General features: G+C 42.6%; 1 protein-coding gene across 8 annotated transcripts in view; it reads left to right on the top strand.

Moving 5' to 3' along the window:
- The window catches only part of mef2aa (myocyte enhancer factor 2aa), a 63,513-nt gene extending 43,588 nt beyond the window's left edge, over nucleotides 1-19,925 (top strand). For 4 of the 8 annotated variants that reach the window (XM_069685635.1, XM_069685636.1, XM_069685638.1 and 1 more), the window contains 8 exons: nucleotides 3,906-4,040; nucleotides 5,341-5,554; nucleotides 6,757-6,816; nucleotides 12,510-12,694; nucleotides 14,193-14,216; nucleotides 15,718-15,847; nucleotides 16,009-16,132; nucleotides 16,320-19,925. In XM_069685635.1, the coding sequence (XP_069541736.1) occupies nucleotides 3,906-4,040; nucleotides 5,341-5,554; nucleotides 6,757-6,816; nucleotides 12,510-12,694; nucleotides 14,193-14,216; nucleotides 15,718-15,847; nucleotides 16,009-16,132; nucleotides 16,320-16,656 (1,209 nt within the window). In that variant the 3' untranslated portion in view covers nucleotides 16,657-19,925. Of the gene's footprint in view, nucleotides 1-3,706; nucleotides 3,839-3,905; nucleotides 4,041-5,340; nucleotides 5,555-6,756; nucleotides 6,817-12,509; nucleotides 12,695-14,192; nucleotides 14,217-15,717; nucleotides 15,848-16,008; nucleotides 16,133-16,319 lie in introns of all 8 variants that reach the window. The other 4 variants (XM_069685639.1, XM_069685642.1, XM_069685640.1 and 1 more) reach the window with 4 other exon arrangements.
- The last annotated feature ends 1,044 nt before the right edge of the window (nucleotides 19,926-20,969 follow it).

The following is a 20,969-nucleotide window of genomic DNA, read 5'->3' as shown; positions in this document are numbered from 1 at the left end:
GAAAGGCTGCGAGACCCGGCTGAACCGAGGCAGAGAGAGAGAGAGAGAGAGAGGAGGCCCGCTCGCTGCACAGCAACCGGTTAAAATATAGCTCCTGTGTAGGACGGCTGGGATAAACACTACATGCATTAAACATTCATGTTGCACTCCACTTTTTGAACATTTTGTGTAATTTCCTGCTGTATTGCCATCACTCTATAAACTGTCTTGCCGCTGCGGTGCCTGTAATCAGAGCTGTGGTGCAGCAGTCAGAGGTCAGGTGGTGCTCTGCCAATAGTGAAAGCTACTGTAAGTGAAAGCTACTGTGATTCAGGCACAATGGAAGAGACTATAGAAACAGCCTCTTCATGCCTTCCTTTCAGCCATCTCCCCCACAGTTTTGAAGTTCAGCTTTTATACCGAGCCACTATCTTTCTCCTTTCACCCTGCCTTCTATTCACGTACAGTACTGTGCAGTACATGAATAAGTTAAATGCAGAAAGCTCTCTTGACACAAGAGAGGGAGAACATCAGAGCGAAATTGTTTTCCAAGACTCACAGCAGCAGAGTAAATTGCTTGGGCCCATTTCAGTGGAAGTACTTCTCAAGAAACAGGTGATGTAGGTGGCTTATGCAATGGTGGAGTTTTATTTTTAATCCAGGGAAGAGTGTTTGCTTCAATTTTGCAATAAAAATGGGAATATATTGCATTTTGTAGCCGTCAGTTTTTAGGCTTCTCTTACAGGGAGATTTACATTAAAAAAAACAATTGTAAGGTTGCCTTTTACTGAGCTATTTGACCTTTTGTGCGTACTTTAATTCTGGAGAGACGGTTACTATGCTGAATGTTCCCCATGGTTACCGCTAGGCTAATAGTCAGGGCTCAGGTGGAGCTCACATGTATTTCTCTTCAGGGTATGGAAGCCTCAAGGCCTCCTGCAATGGAAGACGTTTGAGAAAGACGCTGAAGTATCACAGGAGCCAACTGTCGGACACACATACACGCACGCACAGACAATAGTGCCCACTTGGTTTGACGTCAGCCACTCAGAGTCTCATTTTTATCTGAAGAGCCAAATATCTATCAATACAGGTTTGGACTGCTGTGAGAAAATAGCAGCTGGCCTTGTTCCCACTCATCTTTGTGAGCCTCTCAGGGCCTTGTGAATAGATTACACAAGTTCCCTTGTCTATACTCTCTGCAGCCCCCCTTCCGCTACAAACAGGCCATATCTTTCATTAGAAATGCTACTGACAATCCCAACCTCAGCTGTATTCACAATCAGCCAACTTAATTCTCCAAAGCACAAAAACCCGAACTTGACGCAAGATTCAGGAGGCATGTTGCTCCTTTCAAATTATTCGTAAATGCGAAAAAGAAGTTACCCTCTTGTTTTGCCTTTTTCTAGGTCAGCGCGCCGCAGAGTCGCGAGCCGTCTGCAGCATTGACATGTTAGAGCAAAGCTGATCTGGGGTCGGGTGGCCTTCAGGGCTCCATGTGGTCCCTTCTACGGCCATATCTGTGCGCGGCCGCCTCTGATTGGCCAGCATGGGGAGCCAGGCCCTGACAGGTGTTTGGAACAGGGACACCTGTTTGGCCATGTGCTGATTTAGTGATCCATTTACTGGGAGCTGTAGGAAGCGTCTGCGGGACGCCTAAAACATGCCAAGTCATTTAACAAAGAATTACAGCCATGCTTTCCCAAGCCGGCCTTAGAATGCCCAAGAGTGATGAACTCCAACGTCCAATTACCTCGCACCTTCAGTACCATTTTTTAAAAAGATAACATGCATTCATGTCATGTCTGCCTGTGTCCACTGCTATCTGGTTCCCGCTCACCCTCTGCTGCAACCCCTCCCTAAATGGCTTGGGCCAGTGGGTGCGGCGAACTGAAGACTGGCCAGGCTTGTTGTGAAAGTAGAGCAGCCCTGCCCATCTCGCACACAGCCGTGCCCGACCAGGCCGACCGAGATATTCCCATAATGAGCAGGTTTGGAACTTAAATTTGCAGGTTGAGATCAGATCTTTGGCTCTCTGGTGGAGAAAGTGCACAGTCTAACCCCAGTAAACACAGGCCTTTCAGGACCCTAACTAAAGAGGGTTCGTTCAGTAAACAGGAAATGAACCAGCAAGGCGTTTTCTTAGAATGAGAAGAATGCCACTGCTCTGTACCACACCAAACAGTAATCCATCTGTGGTACAGTGCTGGCCATTCATTATCCTGAGGACTTCTTTCTCTTTAGCTCTTCTGGGCACTTAAGTTTACAGACAAGTGGGTGCTTTTCTGCACTTCCTTATTTCCGTCTCAGTCGTGCACAGCGACACATTTCAGATTGTGCAATGCACATAAACATTGTTCTTGTGCCTGAAAATATACATCCCTCATATATTGTTTGCATGGGGAAGGAGTGAGCATGGAGGGGTTTAATATCTGCTTTAAATGCGCATTGATATTATGCAGGACTCTCATAAAGCCATGGCCCTGGTTTTAGGAAATGTAACTTGCACTGAGGTTGTGGTGAGCAGCGCCGGGTTAGCCGCATTGTCTGCACAGACCTAAACGTACTGTCACATATCTGTCAGAGGATGTAGCAGCTGTAGAAACCCCCCCCTCTCACCACACACATTGCACATATGCACCACACACACACACTGCTACCCATACATTTTCTCATTCTCTCCGTCTCACACACACATTTTCCACTTTGCGGGGCGATGAGGAGCAGAAACAAGAGAGCGAGGTCTCATTAGTGCGGGTAGGTTCCCCTCCTCTGGCTCGCACTCTGACCCCGGCATCCACAGGAGTCGGCGACCTTCCTGTAGACACGAGGCCTCCGAGGCAGCCCGCAGACAGGGCAGGGCGCTGCTGTGGACCTGCAGTAGCCTGATAGAGGAACCTTGAGAGCTACACATAAATCATGTTTTGATGTACACTGCCTTGATATCACAAGCTGTCACATGCTGTCAGCACGTCTTGTTAACACGGCTATTCAGAGCTGTAATGAGGAGCAGAGAACAGCCCGTATGAAAGTGAGCAAAAGAGCACAGTGTTGCGTTTATGTGTTTAGTTGTGCAGCAGTTTTCCCCCCTCTGAAGTTTGAATAGGCTTTTTTTTATTACGCCACAACTCCCCACCCCTATGTGCTTATGAGCTCTTTGCTTTTACAATAATTGCTCAATTTCATGCTCAAATAAGCATCTTTGACCACATTTGATTATCCGTTTTATTCCACCACATGCACTCATTTTGATAAGATCCCGCGAGTGACAACCATGCTGAATTGGGACAGTCTTAAAGTGCTCTGCTGTAGGATCTTCTTATGCTGAGGTTTCTTCCAGCTGGGTGGCTTATGATATCTGAAATATAATGAAAAATGCAAACACACACTTGCAGCAGGAGAAGGAGGAACAGAGAGGGAAGGAGGAGGAGGTGGGGGCGAGGAGGAGAAAGAAAGAGAGGAAAAGGGAGGATAGAATATTTTGTTTCTCTGAATGCTTGTGAAGGTTGGAAGGATATAGAGTGACATGTCATTGGAGCCTTGTATTGAGCTACAGTTTAGCCTAGCATTGGTGCAGCAACAAAAGACACAACTGAAGGACAAACATACAGTATATGCTTGATTCATATTTCTCTGGTAGGAATGTAATATATTAGGTAACAAGCAGCACAAACACAGAGCCACATCTTGTATTCTGTTTCTTCTCAACTGTGCAATTTCATTTCAGAAATTGAGAAACAAAGGCCATAATGACTGTGCTAGTCCCGAACCAGAGGACTGTTTTGGGCACAGCCCCCTCATGGACGACCATTTCGGCAAACTAAGCGAAGAGAGTGATTTAATGTACAAGCGCTGTGGTGTAAGTACTTCCTTTGTCCCCTACTGTTTTGTGTTGATTCCTGTCTTTATGTTGATGTTCACTACAGGCGCTAAACAAGAAAGAACACAGAGGTTGTGATAGCCCGGACCCCGATGCCTCATATGTCCTCACTCCTCACACAGAAGAAAAGTATAAAAAAATTAATGAGGAGTTTGATAATATGATGAGAAATCATAAAATCGTAAGTACTGTAAATGCAACATCTTTGCTTGGCTTTGTGGCACAAAAGGATTTTCACTCTTATTTCATTTAACTTCTTCCTCTTTTTGTTACCCCCCCACCCAGAACCTCTGTCGACTCCTTTCAGACCTACTCTAGCTTAAGATTAATACCCTCCTCACTGGGTGTGCATTTGTTTCTTACGTTGATTTTTAAAGCGACTGATATTTTGGCACACCCTGATAAGATCACATTTCATGTGAACAGGTGATTCGTTGCATGCTTCTGCTGGAAAGATTACACCGTGGTATCATGTTATCATAAATCAAACAGCAGCTATTTAAACACATCAGTTATGTAGAGTAATACGATTTTTTTCATCTTAAACCTGATTTTTAACTTATAACATGTCGAATTTATTTAAAGATATATGTTTACCACTCCTCGATAAAGTAATGTTTCTATTACCTCTCTCCTTCTAACATTAAACTACCCCCTGATCAGCTCCAGCAGTAAAGTGTTTCCACAGCACGCTAACACCACACTATCATTTAGCATCTTCCCTCTCCCTCATCAAATACCACACCGGCTCACCCTCTAAAATCCCACAAATCTTTTGTGATCTTATCATGCGTGACAATATTAGAATTGTGCAAGAACATAGTGCTTACTAAGCAGTCGTTGTCTCTATGTTCCTGACATGAAGAGCATCACTTTGCCATTAACAAACTAATGATAACACCCGACTGGCTCACTGGATAATGCTATGATGAAACGTTCTCACTGCCACCTGTCATTCTCACTTGCGCTTTGCACAGTCAGCACTTTGGAGGCAAACGAGTCACGACTCCTGCAGTCCCCGTTACCCCCTCTCAGCTGTGCTGAGAAGCACATTACACAGTGGTTACTCAAAAGACAAAAGTACGACTCTAGTGCTGACTGCTGCAATGCCGAAGTGATCACCTGAATGCATGTCTTTGGATTTTTGTTCTCTGTGTTTTCTCTGTGTTGCGGTAGCATTGAAGATGTGTGTATTCTGGATGTATGATGTTAAAAAGAATAAACTTTTGATGATCATATGGTGTCGCTCAACAGCCCTAAGAAATGTTATTAAAATATTCTGTTATAAAGACACTGCTGTGTTTGAAAATGTACAGTTTTCTAGTGTGTCTGCCAGATTATTTGTGATTTTTCTTGCTTAGTACAGCAAGCCTTCAAGGGTTGCTCATCATTAATACTGCCATAACAACCACTGACAAATCAGACCTTGGATTTCGGAGTGTGTTTGTATAAACCTCTGCGTGTTTGTCTCCTTCTTGTAGCCCACAGCATTGCCTCAGCAGAACTTCTCCATGCACGTGGCAGTGCCTGTATCCAACCCTAATGCCATGTACCAGCAAGGAGGGCCACTGGGCAGCCAGGCCCTGGCATCAGCCACAGCCTCCCTGAGTGACAGCGGGATGCTGTCCCTTCCCCAGGCCTCTCTGCACAGAAATGTGGGCTCAAGTGGAGGCCCCCAGAGGCCCACCAGTGCAGGTTAGTGGACAACGACCTTCAATTAGTCAGCGCAGTGTTCTGGATGAGCCAGGTCTCTCAGAGCAGGGTTATTTTTGTTTTCTTTGTTGAAAATTTTCAGTAATAGTGAAAACCGATGGTTGCCGTTAGCCTAGCTTAGCATAAAAACTGGAAGCAAGGGGGAAGAAGATAGCCTGGTTCTCACCAATGCTTAAAAAACAAGCTAATAACTAACAACTACTACTTCTACAAATTGCATTCATTCAGAGTGAGAGATTTTTAAATGTAGGATGGAGTGAGGCTAGCCATTTCCCCTTGATTTTTCTGTTTATGCTAAGCTAGGCTAACGGTCTTTTGACTCGACCTTTATACTTAGCACAAATACATGGGTATGCATAATTTCTCTCATCTGACCGTCTACAAGAAGAGAAAAAGCGTGTCTCAAATACATACACACGTTTTAAGGAAACCATTGGATGTAAGGGGGTTTAAGTCAAGCAGTCATGTCATCCTAACACTCTTCAACTGGTATTTGTGTGATCTATCTTTTTCACACCCCCTGATATGATCATCAACACACCATTTACTGTATCAGCATTGTGGAAAAATGATGTCAGGCTGTGCACGTACTTGTATGACTAGTCTGACTCAGTCGGTCCAGATGGCTTTTGCAAGAGTTGGTTTCACTGCATTCGACAGAAGAACAAGCACAAAGGTGTGAAATGCCTCATTCAAGATTAACCACATATCAGAATTGGCTAACACCTTCTCACGCAGGGGGTTTGCTTAATGTTTGTTTTTTACATTAACTACGTCTTCATTATTTATTGCACACATGTGGAATACAAGCTTAGCTTACTTTGATTTAAGCCTCTCTTCAAAGAGAGAGAGAGTGTCCGTATAACTTTAGAAAAGGTTTTTTTACAAGAAAATGACAAACGGCTTGTTTCAAGTGCGTCTTCTTAGTGAAATATTGCATTCCTCGTCTCTAACGTTATAAAAACAACAAACATGCTGAACACAGCTTGATGTTGCCCTCTTTAATCATGTATTGAAACTCCTCACCATGAGGACACTGGCGGGAGCACACGTCTCCCTTTCCTTTGCTGTGAAGATCGATCTGCGTGACATTTTCATGTCTGGTCAGGCATCTCCGTCACATGTTCTGCTAGCTTGCAGAAGGATGCAGATGGTTAATCATATCACTCTGTGCGTCTCATTAGGTGTCATTCTGGATACCACAGACCTTTCAGTGCCAAGTGTTGTGGGCTCCAGCCCAGCGGGTAAGTCCTCCCGGAGAGATTCATTAGCTCTCTGTAGCTCTGCCCAATAGGCCTCCTGCTTAGCACGCGAGCTGGATAGTTGTGTATCCATCTGTGATTGGTTCAAGACAGTGTCGTTATCTTTGACTGATAGTGCCTTTTCCCGGGTTTATTTTCCCTGCATGCAAAAGGAATCCATGTGTTGCTTCTCCGAGCAGAGTTAACGTAAGATCTGCTCGTTAAATGCATGTTTGAGAGATGGGAAATGGCTCAGCGGCATTCACACAGTGTGTGGCGTTTGTGCTTGAAACCAACCTGGTAACCAGGCAGGGCAATTAGCTGTCACACTGACTTTGGCAGGTAAATAAACGCAGCGTTTCCTTTAAACTTGTCACCTCTATGCAGCCCACCCTCGTCCTGTTTCCTTCCTTCTATTGACAGGTGCATCTGTTTACCCCCACTACTCTGGCAGCCCTTATAAGGCTGGAGAGGGTCTGTAAGATGCCTAGACCAGCATAACCCTGTAGGTATTCCAGCCATGACATCCCACTAAGTCCTCAGTACACAATGACCGGACAGCCTGTCATGGCTGCAATGTGCTGTGTGAGAGGCGGAGGCAGGTGGAGTTTAACCCTTTGCTTGCACTCCATATAGTATTTCTGATTAAATGCAATATGGCGTTACAACATGCTAAGATATTTGATGTTATGGCTTGTGGCACACTTTAGGAATATAGGCCTATAATGGGATACTAGCTACGTTAATGATGAGACCGTATACAGGCCAACTCAGATTGGTTTACAGTCCTCATCTTTAAAGAGAGTACAGGGTAAGTCTTAAGTTCAGGGTGTGGTAACGGCTCGGGGTAGAGTTAGGATCCTCTGCCAGGGGGGCGTCAGCGTTTGGCACACCGTGTGCATGCTGCAGCTGTTGTTTGTACCAAGTGTGTAGAACAGCAGAGACTACAGGGAGGAGAAACCTCTCCAGCCCTGCTGTCAGATGACCATTCCTGACATAGCTCTGATTTTTCACAAGTAGCAGCTATGACCGCAGCAGAAGCCTTTTCAAAGTGGCCAGATGGAAGATGTGCCGTGTGATATCTCCTCTCCTGTTCGATGGTGTCACCGCAGAGAGGAGAAATTACTTGCATGTACGGGAAGACATTTAATAGAAAAAGCAAATTAATTTCCACACAACCTCTGGGTCGCTGTTGCTAAGTGTAGGATCTGGAAGAGTTATATTTTACCTATTAGCTGATTGTTAAATTGCCTGACTTAGAAGTAGCATATGTTATCACGGTGAGCATTATTGGCAAGGTTTTTATAGCAAACAAATATCTCTTGTTCTTTCTTAAATAAGCCATCTGCTGTTCTTGTTTAAGGGTTTGGTTTAGATAATGGCTCTACAGCTTGACTACATCATCAAAAAACCCAAATCTCTTTAAGTCTTATTTTATACTCTTTCTGTGGTGTGCAGTTCTGGTGAAGATCTTTTCTCCCAACAACTCATACAATTACTCCTAATTACAACCTCTGGTCCTCGACTGCTGAGCATTAAGAAAGAAAGTTGTGGTGAACAGGGAGGCTTTAAGAATCCTCTCTTTCTCACTCTTGTGCAATATGTCTGCAAGCTGTACACGTCTCTTATTAATATTCGAGCACTACAAGCTCTTAAAACACAATTACAAAGCATGTTTGTATGTTTTCAAAGTTTGAGGATGATTATTTAAACCATGTTGTTTAAAGGAAAACAATAATGTGAACTGTTTAGTCAGTATCTGTGAAGCTGAAAATGAAGCTGGTGCAAAAGTGCCAAAATTTGCTTGCAGTTCCTCAAATGGCCACTTGAGGCTGGCCCCAAAAGCGAGTCAATCCCCATAGAACTTCATGTTAAAAAAGCCCAACTTTACAGCCGACATAAACATGCTACTAGCATGGTGCCGCTAGCTGTCTTTAAGGTGTCACCTTAGCTAATTCAAGTCGCCAAACTTGACCACTTGGCTATCCACCCTCCTGCGAAATATGGCCACTTTTGGCGCCAAAAGAACAAGATGGCATCAGCCCAAAAAGCCAAACTTGAGGCTTTAAAATAGTCCATAAATCAATAGGGGATGTCATGGTCGGTACGTCCACTTCTTATATAGTTTTTCTACAGGAAAAGAGTGGAGGGCAAGAACAAGCCTTTCCTCCTCTGCACATCCTGTCTGCTCTTAGTTTTTTTGAGTCACAACAATAGGACTGTGCGTAGCATCTATTATTAGACAGATGTTTTTGGAGGCCCTTATTCGCATCCACTATATCGTCTCATTCATCAAGACATTTTTGCCTGATCCTGACGCATTTGGGATGTTGGGCATAATAAGTCACTGTGTTTTCTTTCCCTGAACTCAAAATGAAAACTGAATGTTTCAGTTGTAAACACAAGGCCTTATGTAATGGCCCTCTCCCAGACCGTGTTAATAATTCAGGACAATGAACTGAAACCAAACAGCTTTCAACATGCACAGGTTCCTGCCAGAGAAGATTTATTGGCACAACCAGTCTGTTAGAGAAGTCTCAATATGGAAAGAGGGCCGACATCAGAAAAGCATATTGAAATGTCCCTGCTGAAAGGCTCGGCCTTAACTTGTGGCAGTTACCTTGGCTCGAATGTGTCTTTGTGGTCTAAGTTTGTTCAGACATGTGTTCCCTTTTTGGCTGTGACTTGAAAAATGTGTTGGATTTTCTCATCGTCAGACATCTGAAGTCATATTCAGAGGCGCTTTCCAAAGATATGCAAGTCAGATGGGTTAATCCTATTTAAAGTAGATAGTGAATTCAGCACTGAGTGTCTTTGCCCTGTGAAGCACTGGCAGTGTGTCCAGTGTGTCATACTGTTATGAGTCCACAGTATGTTGGTTTAAATGTTCAAAATACTGATACAGATACAGTATGACATTATTTTATAGCATTACAAAAACAGCCTTTACGCATAAGTTCATCTAATTTTTATAAAGCTAAAAAGGTATTGTGTCAGGGCCTGTGTTCACTTCCGGCATTTTTTGCGCTGGCACCGCCCACGACCTCAATTTCACGATTTCAGAGCGCTTCTTACTGCTGCTTACTGTTGCTAGGTTACGAAAGTTGTCTGGCGGCACTTCAGCTTCCCTCAGTAGTGACAGTTAAGTCTGTTTTAAATCGCTCTGTATGATTAATATTTGCTTTTATTCACATCAATTTTTACAAAGAAAACGTAAAAACAATGTGAAGGAATCGTGTTTTGGCATTAGCAGCAGCTCTACACCTGGAAATTGTACCCTGGAAAAAACGAGAGGATTACCTTTTCCTCCACAGTTGTTGTTAAAGTTGTTATCTGAAGTCCCGCCCCTTCTGGATTTCTATTGGTCGGTGAGGGGAAAGTGACATTGACGAGCGCGGCGGTGTTCCAAAAGTTGAACAATTTTAAACTGAGAGCGCAGTGACAACAAAACACTGAAGCTGAGGGTGTTTTTGCGCTGAGGACGCTGACAACACTGAACTGTATTGTCTTTGTATAGAAAAATAGGCTCTGCCAGCACAAAAAAACTTTTCAGTACACAATTTATATCATTTTGCATTGGAATAAATGATATATGTTAATGGATGGTTTATATTTTTTGTTGACTTTTATGTTTAGTTGTGTGTATGTGTTCTGTGAAGGTATCTTGTAATCCCATGTGGGATGTGCTGAATAACTAGCTAGTTGGCACACTAGCTTACCAACTAATGCCTGGTCCACGCTGCACGCCTGAGCTGCACATCTTTTCATTTTGGTGCCCATGTCAAAAGGTTAGAGACACACCACTGCCCGTGTGCGAAGCACAAAAATAGGATATTCATATTGACGTCATACCAGCAATATTACACCTTTTAGCACACTTGCTTCCTGCCTATGTGGACACTGCAACAGCAGTCATGCACCGCTCAGGCATGCAGTGTGAACCGGACCTAACTTTCCACCAAGACAGCGTTTTAATATGTCAAAGCAGTAAGAGCACAGGCGTCATTTATCATAATGATCACCTGTGCTTTCCCTGCCATGACAAGTGAACATGTCTGCTGTGTTGACATCTACTTTGTCTTGATCCCCTAAACAACAGCTCTCAGGAAACTCCTTACATGCCACGCTGCAGCATATTCCTTTACATGATATTGTATTTACTCTAACATCTCATTCCCGCTAAGTGACATCTTCACTATTAATCACGTTTGCTATTTTTAGGCGCCTTGGACGTTTACTCTGCTAATTCTGTAAACATTGTTTTCTTGCACTGGCCGAGTCTCGTGTGATCAAAGCTAAGAGCTGATGGCGATAGCTGCTTGTATATACTGTTGATTCAGCTGTGTGATACTATTGTCGGCTTCATAACTGTTTATTTGACCGTGAATTGTTGCTGTCCTTATCTGTAGTCAGAGGGGCTATTGTTCCATTATGTTCCTACGCAAGAGCCTACTCATTGTGCACACACTTTGTGTTTCACTGGGATACACTGAACACAATGGAGAGGTCCGCAACTTGTTGAAGTGTTAGTGATCTGTTGATGCAGTTTAAGATACCATTTAGATTTCTTTCCGCTGTTTTCAGGATTTAAACATGTATAGGTTTTTTTTTTTTTTACATAAAGTCAATGCAATTATAAATACAAGTTGAAGTTAGTCTTGTTATTATTTGTTTCTCATAGCTATTCATCACTACATTTTTATTGGAGTGGCTTTGTGTGCACTCAGACCTTGTTCAGATGAGTCACACAGTATATTGCAAATAAAGAAAGGTTCTGTAGGTCGACAAAACCTGGAAGAATTAATATATTTCAAAGACCTTTTCGAAATGCAGCCATTCTCAAAAGATAGGGTCATTTTGCTGCTGTAGATTTGCTACATAATTAATTATTTGATTGCTTAATTAAATCTTTATATGTGTGAGCTGAAGTTACAAATATTACAACAACACTTTGAAGCACTTGGGCGTCATTTCAGGGTACAAAAGCACATTATACTCTGAGGTAGTGAAACTGAAAGCTGTACCACCAATCTGTGCAGACATCAAAGTATGAAAGACTGTCACTGTAAACATGCAACACCAATATGTGACGCAAGAAAAAGTAGTTCTCAAGCAGAATATCTTATTATCTGATCAAATGTACACTTTGCATGCGATAGTTGTCCACCAACAGAGCGTGAGTGATGAGGGTGGGAGTTCCTGAAATAAGTTGGTGGGGACTCATACACACGTATTGAAAAAAGGAAATGACTAACGACCCTGCACATCAAGGTGTGAATGTAGGAGGGAGTGTCTCGCACTTTGCTAATGTTTGTGTGCACAGTGTAAAAACAACATGTAGACATCTTTATTGTTTCTGATTCGGCTGTAATGGCTTCAGCTATTTCTTTTAAGCAGTCATGGTACATTTGCCAGTGAACTGCTCCTCATCCCCAGATACAGAGACTTGACTTTGATCCAATCATTCACATAAAAATAAAAGGCTCATCAATTTTGAAATGGACATTTTATTTTTGTAAATGTGCAGGATAATTATCCAAGTCTATTAAAAGTTCCCAGAGGGTTGGAAACACTTAACGCTGCGTGCTGCAGCAGGAAAACAACGCTGTGCGAGAGAGGCTGCTTGATGACTGGGAGTGTTGTCAGTCACAGTCCGTGGTTTGATGATGTGTTTCTATCGCTGTGTACCTCTGCAGGGAACGGTTTTGTTAACCCCAGGGGCTCTCCGGGCGTCCTCAGCACACCCAGCGGCAACGGCCTGGGTAAAGTCATGCCCACCAAGTCTCCACCGCCCCCTGGAGGGAACATGGGAATGGGAAGCCGCAAGCCAGACCTAAGGGTCGTTATCCCTCCATCTAGCAAAGGGATGATGCCCCCACTGGTGAGTACAAAGCACACCACTGCACACAAGAATCAGCAGCTGAAGGACCTTCGTGTATCTCTGCTGCAGGGAAAACAAGCGCTTTGTTCAACTTCTTAATCCAGACATTCATCGCAGAATGTCTTGCAGGATTTTGCCACAAATTATCACATCAATGTAGCATCATGCCGTGCCAGTGAGGTTGTCACCTCACCGAGGACTATCTGCCAAGTGGGAATCACGCACAGAGTGCAGGCCACAGAGCTGAGCAGCGTCTCTGTTTTTCTAAGATCCCCTCCATTAAAGTGCGGACAGAGCCAAGAATCTGCAGCCCAGGTGTCATAACTCTCACTCTATTACTCACATTTAAATGGGAGGCTTTCTGTAATGATAATAACAAAGGTGCAGGGCGTTCTGACCACAGTGAGCTCCTGAGGCTAGACTACAATCCTCTGGTCATAAATCAAAACACACAGAAATATAGGCGGGGGATTTTCAGACTCTGGCCAGCAAATATACTGTTTGAAACTTTGCATGTTGCTGGTGTTGTCAGCAACAGGAGCCACTCCAGGAAAATGATTATGTTTGGTAAATAAACCTCGGGTTACTGTGGGTGCTCGTCTTTTGCCGAGCCCCAACCGGCCCCGGAGCTTTGTTGAAACGACTGCGTGTTGCCGTGTCGGCATGTGGAATCAGTAGAACATGGCAGGTTGTGTTGTAAGAGGTCTGGAAGAGGTTAAGCGTTGGCTGGAGGTAGATTCAGCTCTTTCTGAAAGCTCTTTCAAATGGTCGAGGCTGTGGAGGGTGCAGGCTGTGGCAGGTCTGCAGACAGCCTGTCATTAGGCCATAATGGTATTAAATTAATCACATCTCAGTGTGACAGAGTGTAGATGAAGACTTAATCAGGGGCCCAGGGTGTGAGCCAGATAATATCTTGTCGCCCTTGTCGTGTCTTCCTGCCGCTATTGATTGAGTGTGGGTATTAAGACAGACCCAGCCTGGTCGCAGTATGTCCCACAGCACAGGAAAGATGGAAGATGGGCGTCTGGTTCCTCTTTCGGCACAGACACACGGTACAAATTTTGCGAGCAAGCTTTATTGTTATTAGGATTATTTCAGGTTAACATTCAGAATTTTTCTGCTACCTTGCTGCACTTTTAACTTCACTGACTTATGTGCAGGATCTGAGCCCTGCTTTTCCATCATTTACAACATAACAACTTTATAACCCACCAAACTATAATGTCAAGATTCACATCCAAACATCGCTGGAAGATTGAATGTTAAATAAAAACTCATTTCGTGCCTTTCTTTAGAGAAAATAGTCACCAACAGACTATAGAAGCAGCTAAAAGCAGTGTGATTTCGCAATGACTGCAGGAGTCATCCCCACCGTATAACCCTTATTGTCCTTTTTACTGTAACATCTAGATAGCTGGCACTATTTTTCCAGGGCGATTCAGTCGCTCTGCTTCTTTCCTGTAACTCTGCCTCTCTTCTTTTCTTCTGTTGAGGGCAGTCGGAGGAGGAGGAAATGGATTTGGTGAGTTTTGACAAATGCCTGGGCAAATGGCTGAAATGTGAACATGCTTCCGGTAATCATACGAGCGAGATTAAAGGCGGTGCTGGAACCGGAGATTGGCTCTCAGAACTGCCAGCTATAATACGGGAAAAAAAAAATGTTTTGTCACTGCATGTTTTGGGTTTGGCCTGTGAAAATTGCCTCAGCCTGTTAAAATTGCTCAATGTTAGTCATAAACCACCAGGAGAGAGAGAGAGGGAAAGAGAAACAGAGAGAGAGAGCTAAAGCTAAGTGTATGTTACTTAAAACTATAACATTGTAGTGACTATGTGAAGCGTCTCCGTATGAAAAAGGTGTTAGTAGAAATCTAAATGATTCATATTTTCTCTAAGGAGGAGGAGATTACGTCACCTTTAATGATATCATTCTGTGTGATACTCGGGGTTTGGTGAAGTCATCTGGCAGGAGAGCGTTGGAACAATACAAGGAAGCCATCAACTAGATCATGATGCAATGCTGCTTCAAACGTAGCCGCTGGCAGCTGGTTCTTACATTATATTTGTATGATTTGTTATAGTATTGTTCTAAACTGTGTCTGCGTTTGATTAGTGTAGCTGGAGTGTGTGCGTTTGGAGCTCTCACAGCGAAGTCTGCTGCATGATGACACCGTGTGTAGGTGTGTTTGTCAGGACGGCATGTCAGTCACTTCACTAAAAACCACTGGAGCCTTACAGTTCGTCACTCTGGACGTGAAATGTGTCATTTATATGATCTTTTTTTGCACCTTCTCGGTTGAGAATTGTTTATTTGAATGTGAAACCTTGATTTGTTACACTCTAAATATGTAGCCAATACTTGCTGTTGGCTGGTGCTTGCCCATCACAGGCGTTCCTCACCTCACACACCTCCCAATAACAGAGTCTAACAAAGTAACTCATCAAGCAGATTGTAGTAGATCTGATTAATGGTATGTTGTGCCTGAACCTGCATGTAAGTCCTTGACTCTCTGCACTGACTTCACCCTCAGTTTCACCTTTAAACTGACAGAAAACAAAGAATTTATTAAGATTGTTAGTAAAATCAATTGAACTATTTTTATTTAATTTAAATTCGGGAAGTATTTCTGAACTTTTTTATATACATACACACACGTTTTGTGAAGATATCTGGATAAATCAGACAATCTCAGGGGAAAATATTGACTTGACCTAATAAAAATATATTTTTCTGTAATTTCCATCCTCATTGTTTACACATAATGTCAAAAAATACAGCCAAAAGTGACGTAGAGAGACCAGAGAACCAACTGACGTGAAGTTACACCACCACCTAGTGGCAGCTTGTAGTATTACACTTAAATTTCTGTTTACCACAACATGTAAATGTGTCAATTGTAATCTCTAAATCAAATGTCTTAAATAATAAGAGATGCACACATTTCTCCACCTACGCAAGAGAGCGTTATTTTTACAGTGCTATAATTAAGGCTTATGTATTTTCTGTTTTTGTGTGTGTTTTGCAGAACACCCAGAGGATAAGCAGCTCCCAGTCCACCCAGCAACTGGCCACTCCAGTAGTGTCTGTCACCACCCCCAGCTTACCCCCACAGGGCCTGGTCTACTCGGGCATGCCCACCTCCTACAACCCTGCTGGTGAGTGTGTCCCTGCTGCCCCCTCAGCCTGAAAACAACCACCTCTATATTGACTGTTTGTACTCCACGCTGTTGTTCCTGCTCTTTTCTCAGTAGCACACGGTGTTGTAGCTGAAATGTGAGTGAGCTCTCACTGTGTGTGGCTGCTTTTGTTTTTACAGAGTTCTCCCTGAGCAGTGCAGAGATCTCCTCCCTGCAGGGCTTCAGCTCTCCCGGGCTCTCGCTGGGCTCCATGTCGGCATGGCAACAGCATCAACTGGGCCAGGCAGCTCTTAATTCTTTGGTGTGAGTAACACACTTACAAACAAAGGCACACTCTCCAGACGCCCGCACATAAAAGCAACACCCACTGTGCTCTGTGATATCATGCTGAATCACACATCTACATGTTCCTGCCGTTGTTGCACCTCACATTTGTGGTCTGCTTTTTTTTCATACTGAACACAAAATGTCATGCTTTCATCCTCTGCAGTGGTGGAGGTCACCTACCTCAGGGCTCCAACCTCTCCATCAACACCAGCCAGAGCATAAACATCAAGTCTGAGCCCATTTCACCGCCGCGGGAGCGTGTCACCCCCTCCGGCTTCCCCCCTCAGCACCCGCAGCAAGGGTCCAGCCGACAGGAAGTGCTGGGACGTTCGCCCGCCGACAGCCTCAGCTCCTCTTGTAGTTCTTACGACGGCAGCGATCGCGAGGACCACCGGCCAGACTTCCACTCCCCGCTGGGGCTGGGCAGACCTCCCGCTGGCTCCGAGGACAGGGAGAGCCCCTCGGTCAAGCGCCTGCGCATGGACACGTGGGTGACATAAAGAGCCGCAATCAGGCCTCCAGTCACCAGCCAGGCAGAGAGAGGGAGGGAGGGGTTAGACATGGAGACAAAAGAAAGAGCAAGGGTCCTTAGAGCTATCATTATGATACTATTATTCAACTCCATTTCAATTTGTAACACTGAGTGGCAAATTTTTTAAGACGTGTCAGGACATATCTAAAGTAAACTCTCAAACTGAAACAGGAAGATTTAAAAAATCTCACTTAGCTGGACTGAATTTTATGCACAAGCAGGAGGGATCAGGTACTTGGTGCATTTCAGATTTGCAGGAGAAAGTTGTTAAACAATAAGCGGTAGATTATTGTAGTCACTGGTCTAGACAGACACGTACATGTAGTTGCTGCAATGCTGTTGTGCTCGCAAGTTGCAAACAATCAGAGAAAGTTGTGTTGCTTTCAGGCTGAGGACCCTTAAATATGACGTTCAGTGCAAAGAACTATCTTTTCAAACCGTGCTGTAACCATACAAGACCTTTATCTCAAGTGGCCTCGTCTAATTTATCGATTCAGTCCATCAGGAGACGCAGAAACATGGAGTTAATTAATACTTTGATTTTGATCACACAGTTAATAAATGCAGCAGTCGAGACTACTTTAGTGAATAAATGAAACAGTGCTGTTGGAGGTAAAAACAAAATAGCAACAGAATTTATTGCAATAATGACATACTATTCATTTTATAATTTAAAAGAGTAGGATATATAAATGTGCAATTAAGATAAATGCGAACCTGTCCAGTTGAACTGGTGAGAAAATCAACATGTTCACATGTAACAGTTCATCAGTAATATAAGCCAAAGCTGTTCTTTTGTGTTGTTTTGTACAGTTGCTACAGTTTCCTAACAGGTCACACAAACGCACCATTTCTCCTCATGGTAGTTTTATTTTTGATTGTGCTTCATCGCAAACAGTGTAAAGTCATGTAAAACCAGATCTTGAATCGATATCTTAAGCCATGAACATTTGCTGTTCTGTTTGTACAATTGAAAAAAAATTTGAGCCAAACATTTTCTTCTGTTGTGTAAATAAGGACTTTAATATATATCACCGGGGTGGGAGTACATGCTGAACGTACTGTACGATCACCGTTTTCAAGAAAAGTATATTTTTGTGGATTACAGCCAAGTTTACAAGAGTAGACCCTTAAAAAGTAGATCACTCACTGGTCAATATTTCCTTTGTTTCTCTCTGTAATCTCTTCTAAATTGAATATACAACATAACCTCCCATGTGTTTTAGTTCCAGATGGTCCATTTGTTTTCTCTGTCTGTATTAGTGGTGATTGTTTTGTCCTGAAGACATTGTATTAGCAATGCTGTGAGGTTGAAGTTCCACTGTTTTCATATTTGTGAAGGATGATCACAAGGCTAAGGGAAATAGGGTTTCTTCCCTCCTATTGTGTTCGCTCGTCTTAGTTGTATACCAGCAGCTGCTGAATACACTGCCAACATTCAAACCCAAGGTCCCATCCCACACTGAAGAATAATCTATTGTTATTGCATGCAGCTCATCTGAAAGACATGCCATCTCTAAAGCCCCTTTCACGATCCTGTTATTGGTTCATAGAATTTAAGCAGAGGACGTACACGAGGTAGAAGTGGCTGCTGACCTTCATACAAAAATGAACATGCCCGTGCCCATATGTGGTTGTAAATATCGCAGGCTACTTGAAATGTGAGTCATAATTCTGTACAAAAATACTGTCCCGAATTGGCACCAAGACTTGTATTTTACATCGATGCCCTGTTAGCAGTAAGAGCACCATAAACCGAGGAACCTGAGAGGTCAGAAAAATGTAAATCTGAAGGCATAGAAGGTGTTATCACGCCATGCAGGGACAGAAGAGGGGGCTGTGACTTGTTTTCTTCTCCGTCATTACAGAAGCAAATAACTCAGCAGCTAGTTCATAATAACAAAACAAAATTAATGTCATTGACTTCAATCTCACTGCTGGATTGCACACATTTGTATGAGAAGTTTGCTGTACGAGGAAGGTATCACTCTGCATTCGCCGCGACTCGCCCGTGTGTGTGTGTGTGCCTCTGAGGTTTCTGTTCCCTCCCCCCATCATCAGCTCCATGATAGTTCTCAGTACACACCCCTAATGATCTATGCAGCTTTAGCCCCACGATTCACGTAACATAATACAGACGATGATGTCATGACAGTCCACAGAGCATCAGGAAGAAGAGCATCTGAGGGTAGACTGTTAGCCTATTATCCTGAAGTGCCACAGCTGGACACTGCTGGACTACAAGTTCCATACTATATATTTTATTAAATAATTGATTTGGATACCCCCGGGGAAATCTCTTCATGTTCATATACATTGGTAGACATACTTTACATAATAGCAATCCATAATCCAGTTTAACGCGGCTGGTTAAAATAGCAATAATAAAAGACTACAACATAAATTGTCGGCCTGTTTTGGCGGCATCCACCTCGTAGTTGAGCACAGACTTTAGCACTTGATGACATATCAGGGAATTTTGTAGTTTCTCTATTGACAGTATATGCACAGTTAGGAAATGCCTTATCCCAAAGAAAAATTACACAATTTTTATTCTATTTTCTCTCTGTTAAAAACAGACATCACTCAAACCTGACCAGACCTGCCTCTCCTCAGAAAGGACCCGCACTCTAAGACGCACGGTGAATGCACTGTGATACTCTTTGCTCTCTTGGTCTTTGTCCAAAGTGTGCACAACTGATGAATGTGAAAGGAAAGGGTAATCAATGAACCTTTGTAGAGGACTTTTCTTCACTTTGCTGTGTAAGAGTACACCGCTTTGCTTCATGGCTTTTATAAACAGAACTATGTGTTTGGTAAGTGTTTGTAGTTGATAGTTCACTTAACTGAAGAAGCTGTTTTCGGTTTGAACGCTCAGACCGTTTGGCGGCACAAGCTGGACTTTGTTGCCAATAATGAAATTATTTGTTTCAAAATCGAAAGAGATTTTAAGTTAATCTACATTTTATTTCCCTTGAATGTGTTATTTTATTTTCATCATACAATAAATATTCAAGTGAACTTTTTATTAAACAATTAACATACTATGCTAGATATTGTTGTACAAATTTGTATTCTTCACAAAAAGTACAAATATTGGCTTTTAATGTGTAATTTAGGTTATCTCTCTTATTCTGTATAAAATGAAGTAAACAACTCTGACATAGAATTTGTTCTCCTGTGAAGTCCCAAACAGTAGAAACTGTCAACTTTATTAAACACCTCAGTGTATGCTCACTCCGAACTCGATGTCTATCAATCTGTGAATTTTGTCTGCAAACTGCATTTTATTGACCGCATGCATCAGCTGGTACACTGAGGCCACTTTCCTGTCACACGGTGATGCCAAGTATCTTCATCTTGAAGACTCAGATATCTTGTAATCCAGTAACACCACATATTCAAAATATTTAGTTACAAGGAAAAAGTATAGCATTAGAAATCTTAGTCATTTTAAAGTAAATAAGCAAAATGTAAAAAAGAAAAATGTATGTATGTTATGAGTTTAAAATTATAAAGATTATATTATTGGATTAGTATAACATTGCTTTAACACGTGTGTGTGCTACACATGAATTGATTGGGTACTTCAGTCTGTAACAGTCATATTTTATGAATCAATCAGATATTTTGAATGAAAAATCAGAATCTGCAAATTAATTTATAACTGTCAGATTAAAAACTAAAATGTCTTGTACTATGAATATTAAGTAGGCCTGCCATATAATGTAAATACTGTAGTGGAGTACCTCAAAATTGTAAACTAACTTTAGTTTTTTAATTTAATTAAATTTCTTTTCTCCACTAATGACGACAGAACTTGAAGTTGGAAGACTTATTTATAGCTTTTATCTGATCATGGTATTAATTTGAAGGCTGTTGAATTCGTATTAGATCTTATTTATTCTTTTTAGATTTTGAACTGATATTAATGCTATAGGTCGAATACAGGAAACAACACCAGAAAGAGCTTTACATGACTACCTCATGTATTTCCACAGTATCGCCAGCAGGAGGCACTGTAGTACAATGCATTACACAGCAGTGTCGGCCTGGAACTCAATTGGCCTGCTGCGTCTTGATTGCTGATACAGTCATGGCCGAGGTAAGTAGGTAAACCACTGAAGCTAACAGGTCACCACACCTGGAAATATAAGAACATTAGCTAAAACATTAGCTAGCTTTCTTAGCTAGCAGCTAGCTCACTCGGTTGAGCCTGTTTGGTTCTTTCAAAGGATGTGATAATTATCCGTAAGTGCTCGGACGTGTTTTTAAAATGAA

This window comes from Semicossyphus pulcher, unplaced genomic scaffold (assembly GCF_022749685.1).
Source record: "Semicossyphus pulcher isolate SPU_LCO1_2020_fin unplaced genomic scaffold, fSemPul1.0.p SCAF_8, whole genome shotgun sequence".
Classification (NCBI taxonomy): Eukaryota; Metazoa; Chordata; class Actinopteri; order Labriformes; family Labridae; genus Semicossyphus; species Semicossyphus pulcher.
Note: the sequence above shows the minus strand (reverse complement) of the source record. Positions and strands in the feature narration are given on the sequence as shown.